Source organism: Mus caroli, chromosome 2 (genome assembly GCF_900094665.2).
Source record: "Mus caroli chromosome 2, CAROLI_EIJ_v1.1, whole genome shotgun sequence".
Lineage (NCBI taxonomy): Eukaryota > Metazoa > Chordata > Mammalia > Rodentia > Muridae > Mus > Mus caroli.
Window position 1 is genome coordinate 118,653,995 of NC_034571.1, and position 16,502 is coordinate 118,670,496.

At 42.5% G+C, this 16,502-nt stretch overlaps 1 protein-coding gene across 3 annotated transcripts in view; it reads left to right on the top strand.

Annotated features, from left to right (window-relative positions):
- Positions 1 to 16,502, top strand: part of Galk2 (galactokinase 2) — a 122,659-nt gene that overhangs the window by 59,406 nt on the left and 46,751 nt on the right. For all 3 annotated transcript variants that reach the window (XM_021156374.1, XM_021156373.1, XM_021156375.2), the window contains exons 6-7: positions 9,736 to 9,834; positions 11,426 to 11,578. In XM_021156374.1, the coding sequence (XP_021012033.1) occupies positions 9,736 to 9,834; positions 11,426 to 11,578 (252 nt within the window). The remainder of the gene's footprint in view (positions 1 to 9,735; positions 9,835 to 11,425; positions 11,579 to 16,502) is intronic.

The window sequence follows — 16,502 nt, forward strand, 5'->3', positions numbered from 1 at the left end:
TATGAATCTCTTCTTAGGAAGTGACACGGGCTAGTTAATTTGGCAGCACACATACGCTAATCTAGAAGTTTATACACTATGGAAGAATAAGGGTCAGGGAGGCTGGAGAAGTGTGTGTGTGTGTGTGTGTGTGTGTGTGTGTGTGTGTGTGTGTGTGTTGTGTATGAGTATGCATGTGTGTGTATGTGTGAGTATGTGTGTTTGGTTTGTGTGTGTATATATGTGTGTGTGTGCATGTGTATATGTGTGTGGGCATGTCTTAGATCATTTTTTATTGTTCATTAAAAAGAGGTTTACTTAGCTCACAGTCCTGGAGGCTCAGTATGGACCTGTGGAGAGTAAACCATAGCATTATGTAACTTGTGGACAGTTGCATTTAAAAAATTCAATAGAGCCGAATGTTTAAAGTTGTCTGTGGGCTTCTGTGAAGATAAAATATTTTGAAAGGTATATGGGAATTAAGATTTTTGCTAGTAAGGAAAAATAAGTAATTCAAACTAGCTTAATTCAGAAAGGAATATTTGCTTTATGTATGTGTATTGAAGTGCAAAGGCGGGTATTATTATCAGTTAGCTTTTGCTATGTAAGAAATCTTCCCAAAACAGGGCTTAAAATAACCGTTTAAACAGGTTTCAGCTCAGAGTGTGAGTCAGTTACAGGGTTCAGGATTGGCTCTCGGCTGGGATGATGGAGTGCCTGGCTCACATGGCTGCTTGTTTTGTTATGATGACTCTGGTTCTGATTATGGTGTGTGGTGCCTGCAAGTGTTCAGGTACATACACTGGAGCAGGATATTGCTGTCTCCTCTATTTCCTGAGGCAGCTTCTCACGGAACCTGAAGCTTTCAGTTCTCACTAGGCTGGCCAGTGAACCCTCAGGATCCACTCGCCTATGCTCCCAGGGCTGTTGTTATGTACAGCCATGACCAGCATTTTACACGGATGCTGGCAATGTGCTTTCAGGTCTTTATACTTGTGGGTAAGAACAAAAACTCTTTCCCACAGAGCCATCCATCTTCCTAGCCCCCTGGCTTGTCTACATGGAAGACTCTGGACACCAAAGTACCACAGAGGGAAAAGTCCAAATTCAATTGCTTTTCTTTATTTCCCTCATCTCTCCCTCCCTCGCTCTCTCCATCCCTCTCATCTTTCCTTTGCACTCTCCCTTCGTCTTTCTCTTTTCCTCCTTTCATTCCTTTCCCTTTTTTATTTTAAATTTGGGTTTCAGTGCAGGGGCTTGTTCTTCCCCTGAGCTACACCTTAAGCTCTTACAAGTATTTTTCAAGTCTGTGTCCTATATGCCACTGTCTTGGTTGCCAAAGCCACTCATATCTATGTTTCAAGAGGTGGAGAAATTCATTACTCAAAGTAAACTCTTGGTTGTGAGCTGCTGTCAAAAAAGAAAAGGACCTACTTCTAAGACACACTGAGCAAACATTTCCATTTAAAAGGGAGCGGCAGGAGAGCAGCCAGCATGGATGGACCAAAGCAAGAACACAGTGTAGCTGAACCAACTTCAGGCCTGCAGCTCTGTGCAGCCTCCTGCTGCTCACTGCTGTCACTCCTCTTCAGAATGTGCCCTGCTTGCCCCTGACTCTGCATGATTATCCAATCTGATGTCGGCTAGGGTTCAGTGTTCTTTTATATTATACTGACAATCTTTTTGTACAATATACATTTAATAAGGTCATGAATCAAAAGTTGAAAAGCAGGACAAAGGAAAGAAAAAGTAAAAACACATTATGGATTTGTTTTTCAATTGTATTTTGTGTATATGAATGTTTGCCTGCATGTGCATAAGTGTACCATATGTGTGCTTGGTGGCTTTGGGGACCAGAAGAGGGCATCAGAGCTTCTGCAACTGGAGCTTTGGATGGTTGTATGCTGTTGTATGGGTGCTGGGAACCAAATGTGGGTCCTCTGCAAGAGCACTGAGTGATGATCTTAACTGCTGAGCCATTTCTCCAGCCCTGATTATTCATTTCTTAATGTAACTTTTCTTTAAGCCTACTTACTGAATTTCTTAGAAGCCAAGCAAAGCTGAAACAAAGTTATATTGGTTTCATGATCAAAATAGCAGAATCATTCCCATTTTCAGAAGAGGTACTGTCATCCCTAAATTTAAACTATATCACACAGAGGTTTTGGAGCATACAAAGTACAAATTGTCTTGTGATATTTTCTGCTCCTATAGTGGAATATTTGCAATTGAGTAATTTAAAAAGAAAAGAGGTTTATTCAGCTTGTGGTTCTGGACACAGGGAAGTTCAACACTGGGCAGCTGTGTCTGGTATGAACTTCACGCTGTACCATATCTTGGTGGGTGGTATGTGTGGTGCTACTGTGCAAAGGGGGACAGATGCCTGTGGTGGCTAATCCATTCCACAAGAAAAGCATCTTCCACTCACGAAGATGTAGCCTCCATGACTCATGGTGCCTCTTAAGGGCTTTGCCACTGCTGAGTTGTTGACCAGTACTCTGTGTATTTTCGTGCGACAAACCGCAGTCAAACCTCAACAGTCACGAAGAGGACCTGTGCAACCTTCTGAAACAAGTGCAGGCACAACACTCTTCTGGCTTTCTCTTGTAATGGCCTGCAGCACTCACTTTCCACATAACATCTGAGCTCAGTCAAGTCAATTTCCTTCCTATAACAAGTCTTCAGTTCTTCCACTTCACGCCTTTGTGTTAACTGCTGTTTACACGGAGTCCTTTCTCCTGGGTCAGTGTCTGGAGGTTGCTCTGCATTTGGTGGCTTCAGATTGTGATTCATGGAGTGACAATTCTTGGCCGGCTTGTGTTTGCATCTGTATCATTAGCCCACATCAGGAAAATGACTAGGTGTGAACTGCAGCCCTTACCGTGCTGGAGGATACTGACTTTACACTCAGTGATCCTTCCTTTTGGTTCTTAAGAGTGGGACCAAGACTATGCTGCTGAAAACCCAGTCTGAAGAGCCCTTCCCATGCAGTGAGAAGGTCTCCAGGGAAGGGACATGCAGTTCTAAGACATGCTTGCCAAACCACAGAGATCGCAGGCCTGCCACCCATCCTGTATTATCATCATTACTGAGCGTTTTTTTTGGAAGGTCAGAGCCAAAATAAGCAATCTACCAGCCAAGGAAGCAACACCAGCCCTTACCACAGGCTCTGGGGGCCCCACTGGTATTTAGTAGCAGTGACTTGGGTCATATTTTTGTCTAATTCCATCAGTCTGGCAAGACTCCTGCTCCTATGGTCTTCCCACAATTTCTTTTTTTTCAATTATCTTTCCCGTCTTTCCAATAATAGTTACCTTGTGTGTGGGTACTGCCTCTTGCCAGAACCCTCTTTTTTTTAACATTTAAAATAGAGAAAGGGATCCAATTAATTGTCCTTGTGAGAAATCTGCAAGGAGAGAAGCTTTTTGAATCTCCTGAATTTTGAGTTCTTGAGCCATCCCCCATATCCTTCTCCTCTTACAGATAAAGAAGAGGATTTTGTTTTTTTTTTTTTAAAAGATTTATTTATTTTTATTATATATAAGCACACTGTAGCTGTCTTCAGACACTCCAGAAGAGGGAGTCAGATCTCATTACGGATGGTTGTGAGCTACCATGTGGTTGCTGGGATTTGAACTTTGGGTTGTGAGCCACCATGTGGTTGCTGGGATTTGAACTTTGGACCTTCGGAAGAGCAGTCAGGTGCTCTTACCCACTGAGCCATCTCACCAGCCCGAGGATTTTGTTTTTAAGCCCATGCCAGACTCACAGTTCAAGTACTGGTCCTGACATTTACTAGTGGGCGACCTTGGCAGTTTACTTGGCCTCCACATGATTCACTTTTTTCATTAGAAAGTCTGTTTAGCAATAAAGCCCTTTCTCATGGACTTGCTATTAGTGCCCGGAAAGTGTTTAAGCATGCAAGGGTTGTCCTATGCGTTGTCTATGGATGGAGGAAGCCACGGCAGCTTATCAGCCTCACTCGGAGGTCATCCGGCTTTGTAGGAGGGATGTCTTTGTGACTCTTTCTAGAGTTGGATGTTGGGAAGGAAGGCCTGCAAGCTCCTTACTGTCCAGTCCATTGAGAGATTTTCCACCTTTAAAAAATTAATTACTCCCCCTTTTGTTTTATTTTTATTTATTTTTTTTGTTTCTTTTGATTCTCATTTGTTTTTGTTTAGCTTCATTTGAGAGAGCATGTGAATGTGAAGTTCAGTGTGGGGCAGGTGGCAAGGCTCTGGGGGGACAAGGAGGCCTGGACCTGGCTCATGAGCACACATCACAATGCCAGTTCACTTAATGGTCTCAGCAGTTCTAGTTACATAATGTGAATGTATGTATAATCAAATAAAAAGAGGCTGCAGATTTGAGGGTGCAAGTTTCATGGGAGGGGCTGGAGGCAGGAAAAGGAGGACAGGAAGTAAAGTCATTGTTTTTTACTTAACATGCTTATTTATTTTATTTTATTTTTTTGCTGTGAACCTTATATCTTTTTTGTTAAAAAAAACAAAACAAAACCCTCACATACTTTGATTATGTTTTCTCCTCCCCCAACTCCTCCCAGAGCCATTAAAATTTTCACCTCATCCAGATATGTTAGGGTTAGCTTAGAAAATATGAATAAAGAACAATTTCTTTACCAGAACAAATTGAGCTAAGATTACCCTTGGGCCTGAAAGTGACTTTGTTAGAGATGGGCATGACCTTCCTTCCTGTCCCTCCGAATGTCCCAAGTCTTAGTAGAAGCAGGGTACATACTGGTGCTTCACTCCTGGGGAGCCTCCTCCGGGGAACCTTCTTAGTAGACTGCAGGGTGAAGACGGGCGCAGAGCTGATTTGGAGGGAAAATAGAAGCTGTCTAGCATAATAGAGTTCTGTGTTCTTTTGAAGACCTACAGATAAAATCAGTGTTTTGGCTCCTTGAGGGCAGATGCTGGCTTTGTCCTTTACCCACAGGTTAGCAAAGCTTCCACAGTCCAGTTGTCTTCTCTAAGGATGAGTGAGAAAATTAAGCCACAAGAGACTAGCTGGGGAGAACCTGGTTCCTGGAGTGCACAGGCATAGAATCAGAGGACCATGTGGAGGGAGGAAGCAGGAGCCCTAATAGGCTCAAGCTTTGTTGGCTTTGCTTGAGAGTTCTCAGACTCTGTGTTTGTGCTCAAGGGTTTAGAGAAACTGGGAAAATTCAGATGGCCCAGTGTGGTAGAACTGTGAGCTTGCCCTTTCCTGCACACAACTGGGTTCCTGAGTTATTCAGATTGTCCTGTGAGTGCCTCCAGGATGCTCATTTCCCCGTACACATCTGTTAACATGCTTTTTGACAGCTTCTTAGTTTTATGGACTCTGTCAAAATCATATACAATTTCAGAAATTAGAAGCACCAATTCAGTGCCTTTCTGAGTTGCTCTGGATGATGGAATTTTTGAAAGATGTGCAATGATTCCATTTCTAGTATCTTAAAAGATGGAAAGCACCTTGGCAGACCCACATGACCCTGAGTGTCCAGGGTGACTCAGGTACTCGGCAACCCTCCAGGAATGACTCCTTGAGATCAGGTTATAGTTTCCGGCTTGGGCTGTGGGCTTAACTAATTTTGTTTACTGTCAGACTTATGCAGTTGTTTTCCTTAAGTCAGATTTGGGTTTCTTTTAGCCTTTGTTTCTAGTTTCTTTATATCTCTTACTCATTTTGCTTCCCCCTCACCCCACCACTTAGTACTAAGGGCTCAGAGCTAGGGCCACTGAGGAAGCCAGCTAGTGGGTGGGCCTGCTGTTGAATTTTCCAGGTAGGCATGTTTTGTTTATTGGGTAGGAACTCCTGTCTGCAGGTGGACAGAGATCGTTTTAATGGGGCCCTACTTTTCTGTTCACCTAATGGTTCTAGCCCATTTAGAGACTTTCAGAATCTTTAACGTTCTGTATTGCTGTGAACATCTTTAAAACATCCTGTATTTGACTCTAGCTTGAGCCATCATGTTCTGTAAATCAAATGATTATTTATGCATTTGTGAAAATAACAACATCAACACTTGTCAGCACTTACATGCTACATGAGAGTCCCCATGCTCTTACTTGTGATATTTTAAGTTAAGTTTTAGGGTTGTCATAGTAGTTCTGTGGCTTGGAGGGCATTGCTTTCCTCTTCAGTCTGGATAGGAGGTGATATAACATGGTAATTAAGAATATAGATGGTGGGGGCTAGAGAGATGGTTCAGCACTTAAAAACACTGGCTGAACTTCCAGAGGACCTGGATTCAAATCCCAGCAACCATATGACAGCTTACAACTGTCTGTAATTCCAGTCCCAGAGGATATGCCATCCTCATACTGACACATAGGCAGGGAAAGCATCAATGCATACAAAAATAAATAAATCTAAAAGAAAAAAGGAATATGGATGGTAGAATTAGATAATTGAATTTGTATTTTAGCTTTAATAACTTCCAGTATACTATTACCCAACAAATGACTCAGTCTCCTCATCTGCAAAATGGAGAAGCATCTGTTTTATGGGATTCTGAGAAGTAATTAGCAGATGGGAAATAGACACTGGAAGAAGTGAAGCATCTTACCTAAGATCACACAGCCAGTTGCAAGAGAACTCTGGCTCACTTCACAGTCAGGATGCTTCTGGTCCTAGATTCTCCCCACTGTATTTTTATTTACCCTAAGGTTCCATCAATGAAGTCAGCCTTTATCTTTTAACTTCTTCCTTCATTTTCTTTTCTCTTTTTCCTTTTCTTTGTTTTTCCCTACTTAGAATTGTTGAGTATTGTCTGTCCAGTTAGAATTTGTCAGGTGTTACAGTAGCAAGTGTTGAGATGGCTTCTTCCCTGTGAGTGACAGAGGTATCACTCTGGATTACACACACACACACACACACACACACACACACACACACACACACACAAAAAGAACATCTTATAACTATAAATGTATATCATGGCATACTTTAAGAGCTTAAAATATGTATCATCTATCTATCTTGTGTGTGCATGTGTGTGTGTGTGTAAGTCAAAGAGAAACTTTAGGAATATATTCTCTTCTATCACCCTGTAGATCCCAGAAATCAAACTCAGGTTATCAGGCTTGGTGACAGTGCCTTTATTGGTGAGCCATCTTGGCAGCCCACTTTATGAGCTTTATAAAGTAATTAATACTTCTCAGTGCTCAAATATCTTTCCTCATACGAAGGAGAATCTTAACGTTTTGGTCATCCTCATTTGTCTTTTCACATCCCTTATAGAAGTTGAACAGTGGTTACATTAGCTCTACCTGGGGAAGCCACTCATGTGTGAAAGGAATTTGTACACCAGAGTCAGATGGATGACACTCAGATCCTGGCTTCTCCATGTCCAAGTCCCTGAATCTCATCGTTCTCCTCTGTACCATGGGGTAGGCAAAGGCTTGCAGCTAATTCTTTACACTCAACAATGGTGGGCATTGCTGCATTGAGGGGCTGACTTTAAGTTTTCATACAAGGTCAAAATTAGGTGGGCACCAGACCCCTACAAGCTTACAGATTGATGTAAGCTGTGTTTCATCTGGGCACATTGTTTCTCTGCATTTTAAGTGTAAGTGTTTTGACCTTTTGGTCACTAATTTATTTTTAATGTGTCTATTATAGACAGACCATTGGCTGTGTGTACCATCGGTCATGTGCAATGCCTTTGATGTCAAAATTCTAGGTTTACCTCATGTCACCAGGCAAAGTTAATGTTAGTGAAGTCACATGACTAATAAGAGCTATGACACTTGCTAAAGTCATCAGATGGAATTTGTACAGCTCTTGTCAGGGAGGGAAGCAGCAGCAGTTTATTGAGTTTTTAGGACATACCTAGCAGCATGTAAGGCAGTGTCACTGAGGAAACACCACAACTTATCTGTCACAGACTCACAGTATTTGGGAAAAAAGAAATGCAGTGGAAACATGTTACAGTTAAGGGCCAGTAAGAAGCACCCTGATCCAACCAAGACTACTTAAGTAGATGGTGTAGGTGCTTACTTGTATTAGGGTTCTCTAGAGTAACAGCTTATAAAATCTATCTATCTATCTATCTATCTATCTATCTATCTATCTATCTATCTATCTTATCTGATTCACTGGAATGACTTACAGGCTGTGGTCCAGCTAATCCAATAATGACTGCTATGAAAGGAAAGTCTAAGAATCTAGCAGTTGCTTTGTTCACAAGACAAGATGTCTCAGCTGGTCCTCGGTATTTGCTGAAATCTCAAAGAAGTAAAGCTTTAACGCCAGTGAAGGAATGGACTTGCTAGCAAGGCAAGGACAAGCAGGCAAAGAGCAAAAGCTTCCTTCTTCCATGTCCTCAGATAGGCTTCCAGCAGAAGGGGTGACTCAGATTAAAGGTGTGTTCTTCCCACCTCAAAGTCAACCAAGCAAAAGTAATCTCTTTCAAGTGTGCCCTCCATTTCTTCATTGTAGTTCATTCCAGGTCTACTCAAGTTGAAAACCAGGAGTAGCTATCATAGTGCTTCATGGACTCCCATGAAGAAAGACAAGCCCACTTAAAGCAAGACTCACAGTGATCATAATGTTAGATGTTGGGAGAGCAGAGAGGAATTCTATGGTGCGTGTGCATTTGGGAGCACTGAGGTATTGAAACAGGGATAGCAGAGTCCTGAGCAGAGGTAAGTTCTGGGAAGTCAGGAAGAACAGCATTTGTTCCATGTTTCTGAATTGAAGGTATTTTGGGAACAGTGCTGGGAGAACAGACTGGAGAGGTGAGCAGCGAGCTAAGGCTAGAAGAACTTGTGCACCACATTGAGAAGATGTAGATAAACAAGAAGGCAAGAGATGGACATAGTACATCAGGGTTTCAGCTCATCAAGCTGAACAGCTAATGGGGCGAGTGAGTCTTGATTCAAGCCTGGGAGAAAGGACCATGTAACTGAAGAGCAATTTGGGTAACTAGGTGCCACTGTTGGAGCTGCAGAGGTCAGGATTTCAGGAAGCCTCTATGATAGCAGAAGATCTGAGTGGTCAGCTTGCCAATATGTGGCCAATGACCTGGATACTGAGTGGCATTAGGATTTCTACAGGAAGCATGAATCAGCACCAGGTTCTATAATTATGTGTGCATTCGTCAGGAAGACATCCCTACTTAGAAAAGAATGGTAAACCAATTTTATGTTCAGTTTGGTTACAAGCTTAGAAGGCTTTGGATACAAGATGAGGATTTTGAACTTACCATTAATCAATAGGAAACAAATAACAATCCCTTAACATTTTTGGTATGGACAGGATCACACCTCTTCATCCAGTTTCTTCATCATGGCTGTACCTAGAGTGAGAACTTCTATACTCACACTTAACATGTGAGAGGGGCAACATTTTTTTGGCTTGGAAGCTTTGGCCTGCCTTGGCTTTGGAGGCACTGGAATTGTCATTGTCACTGTCTGGAGACAAATCCAAATGAATTAGTGCCAGAGGAGGAGAGATAGTGTCCACAGAAAGATAAGGGATGCTGCATGCACTGAAGTCTTTTAGGGATAGAAAAATCAGCATGCACTCTCTGCTCTCATTCTAGACCCACCATGGAGTTGTCACTTGATCTTGGTAAGTCTCCCTGCTGTGTTCAATGGGAGTCTAGAACTACTGTGAAGAGCACATTGTTCTATTCAGTTCCTATGTAACTGACCAGAGTTGGCACTGGAATTCAAACTTAATTGACATATCTGGCTGAAAAATAGGTTGCAACAGTATCCCAGTACAAATGAATGTTTGTTCTTCCAGGTGGAACTTGCAGAAATCTGTGCCAAGAGTGAGCGCTACATAGGCACTGAAGGTGGAGGCATGGACCAGTCCATATCATTCCTTGCAGAAGAAGGAACTGTAAGTAGCACTGAGCCATTTGGAAATTTCAACTTGGGAAAATCTCTATGGAGGTGAAGGCTTGCAGCCCCCAGCATGTGTGGTTATGGGAGGTCTATTCTTTCAGACTCTACTGTTGCCCACTGCCCAGCTATCTTGTAACTCAGGTCTAGTAGTGAGCAAGTGGACTCTATTTCATATTGATTCCCTTGACCCTAAACATCCAGAAGCACACTTTAGACTTATTTTTCTAATGTGTCTAGGCTTCCCCCATATCTCATTGTTAAGATGAGATTTCTCAATCCCCTCCTGGGGACCTCCTTTCCTGACCTTGCATGAAATCACTTCATCTTGTGGTGTTTCATAATCTCACGTTGGCTTCAAACCCAAATGTTAGTTCTCTTACCACATATATGCACAGCCCACTTTTTGTAAATTACTCTTTGGTGTCATTTTTCTCTGTCAACATTTTTGGGGCTTTGGTGGTGGGAGGAAGAATGCTGATGGCAGGCCAGGAATACATTCTCCAGTCCAGTACCACTTCCTCTTGGCTGTCAGCTCCTCAGGCAAGACAGAGGTTTGGGTTTTTGCCTATGAAGTGCCTATTTCCAAAATAGAAGCAGGCATCTCTTTAAGATCTTTCTTAGCTTTATATCAAATCCCTTCAGGCTTGGCTGTTTTCCAAGAACACCTGGATTCTTCTGATTAGGAATATATTTTCATTGATTCTTTTAGGCCAAAGACATGAGGCATAAGGAAATTTATTTTAACACTAAAATTATTCTTTCGGAGTTTTGGATGTGAACTGGCAGGCAGATGCAGTGCTGGGAGCGCTGATGCTCGTGTAAGTCAGGCTCACAGTCTGGAGAGTCCTTGTTCTCTGGCCTTGCAAAGGGCATTACCTCCTAACTCCCCCCTTCTGCCCCGTCTCAGCCTCTCATTCTACAAGCTCTGAGCTTCAGCCAGATTGGTGCCCCCAAATCACACAGGTGTCATTTGTTGCCTCTCCACACATACAGAAACTCCTTCCTTTCTGACACCTTTAAGCATCTTTTAGGACTCAGTGTAGATTTCCTTTTTGTTTTGTTTTTAAAGATGTTTTTATTTATTTTATATATATCAGCATACGGTCACTGTGTTCTGACACACCAGAAGAGAACATCAAATCCCATTACAAATGTTTGTGAGCCTCCATGTGGTTGCTGGGAGTTGAATTCAGGACCTCTAGAGGAGCAGCTAGTGCTCTTAACTGCTGAGCCATCTCTCCAGCCCAGATTTCCTTTTCCAAAGGCTACTAAGTTGTCTGATTAGGTCTTTCTATTAAGTATCTGAGTAAGATTGTGAACTTTGCAATGCTATCACTGTGATACTTACAATGTGGAGACATAATTTCATGTCTTCTCTCAGCAACTGTGGCAGAGGCAGAACCTATCCTGTTCACTGCTGTGTCTCCTGCACCTAGTGTAATGCCTGGCTATCAGTAAACAATGTTTGAACAAATACAGCGTTTTTAGAGAAGGTTTTCTTAAGATAAAAATGAGTGCATAAAAGCTTAAATGTTTTTCTGAATCCTAGTAAATTATTGTTTCTTCTGTTGCTTTTCTTCCAATAGGCCAAGTTAATAGAATTTAGCCCTCTGAGAGCGACTAATGTGAAGCTCCCCAGTGGGGCAGTCTTTGTGATTGCCAACAGCTGCGTGGAAATGAACAAGGCAGCCACTTCACATTTCAATGTCAGGGTGATGGAGTGTCGACTGGCGGCAAAGGTACAGATGTGGCAAACCAGTGGAACTTGCAGCGTGCCTGTTCTTCCCTTGCTTGTCCTCTATGGTTTCTAGTTTCCTCCACTTCAGAGCAGCACCCTGACTGCAGCCACAGCATTCTCACTGCAAGTCTTTGTGTCTGGAGCAGTCTGATTCCTAACAGATAAACCAATAGTTGGATCTTCTGTTCTCTTCTTGTTCTTTAGAAACTGAATGAACTTCACAACTGAGTGTTCTGGGATGCACTGGGGAAGATTGGACAATGGCCATTTGTGACAGATAGGCCAGAATAGAAGCAGACATTTCCTTAAGGGCAAATCCGTGTGAGTTTGTTTCATAGGTGGAGAAAGACAATTAAAGAAATGACAACAGCTGATCTTATTTTCCCAGCAGGGGTCTTGGCAGCCTTGCCCTTCCCTCCACCCCATTGGACACTTCATTTGTGCATTAGGACATTACCAGTAGCTCAGAATGTAGTTGTGCTGGCATCCCTGTGAGCTCAGAAGGATGATTTCTTTATATGTCTGCTAGGGAAATACCTACCAGCAGGAAGGCAAGGTAGTTTTTTGTTCTGCAGTGTAGAACCTTTGGCAGTTAAGGCTTAACTCTATTAAGGAAGTCTTTATTGAGTCACCATTGTGCAGTGTGCAGCAGGCATGGTGGGGGTTCAGTTCATAGGACCAGAGAGAATGGAGTTAAAATTCAGAGGCCAACAGGAAGCAGGTAGTATGCAATCAGTAGTGAGCAATGTGATACGCTAATGGACAAAGACACGGCCCATCACACAGTGCCCAGAATGGCATGTGGCTTGACCAGGAACATGCAGAAGACAGGCTGGACCCAGGGTATAGTGAAAAAACATTATAGACCTCTCAAGTGATCATGTTCACATAAGCTCAGCCCCACCTCCCCAAAGGCCTTTTAGTCTTCAATCGGTCAAATGGTGTGTAGCAGCCCCAGTATTCTCTTCTGTACTGTTCCTCAGAGCTGTTTGTCTTTTTCCCACTCATTCTACAAATGATGGCTGACATGATGGCTTAGACATTTTACCTGATGAAGTACCTCTCCCCCCCCTCCCCCTTTGTTTACCACTTCCCCAAAGTTCCCCATTGCTTTGGAATAAAGTAAAAGAAGCCTTGTACTGAACTGAGTTGAGCAGCCAGTAGTTGGGAAGGAACTATCAGGCAGTGGAAGAATTCACTCTTTGAACCATCACAGAAAAAGTAACTTATTGTATACAGTTCAAGAAGGAAGTGGTCCAGGTGGGGACTTCACTACCACCGACAGCATGGGGGGCTGTTAGCTGGGGTGATGGATGGGTTGGGCTTCCTCCATTTAGGAGACTAGTTGAGTTAGGGTGAGTTTCTTTGTGTGCCCTTTCCTGGCCTGTAATCTCTGTCCTGAGAAGAGCAGTCCAGGCTGGCTGGGTACTTCACCTGCACCCATGTAATTTTTAGTTGTGCAATCTCTGCCATGCAAATAAGGGAAGTGCTGGCTGCATAGTTCAGTCCTGGTCCAAGGCTCAGGCCACAGGCCTCCAGGCTGAAGTTCTATGGTATTAGATTACAGCATTCCAGACTGGCAGTTTAGGATTCCTGGACCATGCTAGTGAAAGTTCTCTAATGGGAACCAGCCCTATTTGTTGATCTCTTATTAAGTGTCCTCCCCATTCTTGACTATCCCTGTAAGGCCTAAGGCTGGTATATCTTACCCCAGCATCTCCTAGTATCCCTTGCAGTCACGAGGGCATGGCTACCACCCTCAAGGGCCTTCCCACATGTTCAGTACAGTTTTGTTTTGTTTTGTTTTTTTAGCCTTCTTTGAAATATTTCTAAATGACCCTCAAAGAAGCCTTACTTCTTTATTTATAAGGTAAGCAGTGATCCCTCTACGATTTGTAGCACTTATACTTCTTAGGTATGTAGAGGGATCCCCATACTTGTAGAGAGAAAGAATTGGGACAGAGTAGTCATTCCTTCATTTAATGTTCATCCTAGGCTCATGTCAGCCAGTTAGGGACACAAAAGTTAACAAGATGGATGCAGTTCATATCTCAGGTAAAACAGAATGTGGAAGTGGAGAGACATGTTAAACAAATGCCCATTTCTGGAAAGCACTGTTGACTTGTAGTCGTCCTCTGCCCCTGGCTATGCTTTCTCTTCTGCAGTAATCCCCCAGCCTTGGCAGGAGGGTGTGATACAGATGTAGTATTTAGGGATGACTGTTCCAAAGTCTGCTATTCTCTGCACCTCTATCAGTCGTGGGTCTCTGCATTGATCATCATCTATTTCTGCTATTATTCTACTAACTGGGTGGGGAATTAAACTGACTCCTATTAACTTACTATGAAAGCATCCGCAGCTCTCTTAGAGTCTTCTATTTGACTCCTGCTTTATAAGGCTGTCAAGTTCAAAGCTATAGCGATTTAGGAAAAGTAAGTTTTTGTTGTTTTGTTTGTTTCTTCCTGGAAAATTTGGGGGTTGAACTTCTTTTTTTTTTTTAAATAAAGATTTAGATTTTTAAATTTTAGTCTACTCATTGAGATAATTATTAAAATTGTGAAGGGAGATGTTGTAATATTAAGCTTCATAGCACCTTGGCAGTATACAGATGAAGCAGAAGCAGTGCTTGTTCAATGACCATTTCCTGCTGGGACACACTTCCTCTTTGGGAGGTGGCAGCCCCAGGGTTCTCCCTGAGGCCTTACTCACTGCTGTTTCTACCTTGAGGTTTGATGAGTAAGTGCTGGTGTCCTGAGGAGACTCCAGACATATACAACTTTATTTTCTGGTTCTTAACACGGAATTCGAGCCATGGTGACCTGGAACAAGTGTGATGCATGTGACAGCTTCGTGTTGTGACTGCTCTCTTCCAAAGACACAGGAAGAATCCGGAGCTAGCCTGTATCTCTGAAACGGTAGTGAAACTGTCAGGCCCTTTGGGGAATGTCTTCAGAGAGCTAACTAGAAGAGAGGGCATGTCTTTTGTAGCTGAAGTTTTTAATCAAATTCAGAACCTCTTATTATTGAGGATGTCTCCTGAGGACCCTGTTTGTACCCTAGGCTGGCCTGGAACTGGTCTAGAATGCCTCAAAATTGCCACCCTCCAGCCTGTATCTCTTATGTGCTAATAGATGATCATGTGCTATCACATCTAGTTGAAATACATTGGAATTCAATTGTATAACTCCATATGTGTCATTGAAATTGGCAACTGAATTTGGCTACTTGGTACACATTGCTTTCCAATATGATATAGCTAAAACACATTTTAAAAACCAAATTTTCTCATAAATAAGACTTAATTTGCTTAAAAGCAGGCACAGTTCCTTTTTCTCAGTTAGTTCTTGGAGAATTTAATGGCTTGTCTTTTGATAGTAATCACACTCCACCCCTTAACCAGCCAAAATTGTCTTTTTTTCTTTTTCTTTTTTTAAATAAACCCTGAAGTTCATGTTGGGTGGCAGCATATGCCTTTAATCCCCTCATTATTGGGGAAGTAGAGGTCAGCCTAGTCTACATAATGAGTTTCAGGCTAGCAATTGTGACATAGTAAGATTCTGCCTCAAAAACCAAACCAAACTGAACCAAATGTAACAACGACACCAATACTATAAACTATGAACCCCAACTAAACCCACTGAGTCCTATTTTTCTTGGAGGGTTTGGCCATACACTGGAGCATGGTTGAATGACCAGGGGCCACACTCTTAAATTTGACTTCAAGAAAATTTACTACATTTTCTAGCAGTTGTCAATTGCCAATCACTTCTTAGGTAGGGGCGGGACATCACGCCCACCTCCCCTTTCCATGCTGAGATTTTATCTGTCTTGAGCTTACACAGGTGTTGTGCAGCTTGCTGTCACACTGCCGTGAGTTGATCTCACAACTACTCTGTTGTGTTTGGAAACCACTATTTCATTTTAGTCCTGTACTGCCTCTGGCTCTTAGATTCTTTCCACCTCTTCTTTCTCAGTGAGCATTGGGAAGAAGGATTATGATAAGATGTCCCATTAACGCTAAGAATTCTACAGTCTTTTACTGTTGTCAACTTGACAAATTGTGGGTCTCTGTAGTAACTGCCTCTATTGGAGAAGGAAGTTTTTCTGGTATGAGTTGAAAGATGTAGTAATTTATGGATACAATAATACTAAATAATTAGGAATTGGTTTAATACTATGTCTATTCAGCAGAATAATAGAGTAAGTTCTCCCCCAGGGCCTATAGCCTGTCTAGCATTAGGTTCTTGGACCCAGTAATCACTCCAAGTACAGGCTGGAGCAAGCCTTAAGTCCAATCAGAAGTGATTGGCAACCCTGGGACGTTGGTGCCACCTTTGCCCCAATGCACATGTCAGAGCAGGCAGTTGTAGATCAGTAAGCAGGAGAAAAGTCATCTTCGATCTTACCCGGCCATGGACACTGTTCACTGTTAAAAGGAACTATAAGAAGGCGATATGCTGTTTATTTAAAGTGCAAATTGGTTTTTCTCCAAAAGTGGAGGAGAGTTGAGATGTCATTCGCCCTCATTCAAGCTTCTCAAATTTCTGAGAAATAGCCCATTAAATCTTTAATTCTAAATACCTGCTACAGAGAATCTAAATGCTTCTCCATAGAGAAATGAACATCTTGGTTTCTCCCCTTGCACAAACACATGCCATTTGGCAATCAGGATTGGTAACCTCCAGGTTCATGACTGCTGTGCAGGGCAGCTTCCTTGTCTCTCAGATCTCCGGTCATTCATGTGCTCATATACATTTGTCCTTTAAGAAGACGGTTGGTTCCTCTTTCCCTTCTTCAGCTTCATTCAAAAGAGGATGCTGACCATGGGTTACCTATGACATGCATTTCAGATGCAATGGTAGAATATCTTGAGTCACTCTTAGTTTTAGTTTTAAGTAGATGGATTTCTTGGAGAACACACAACA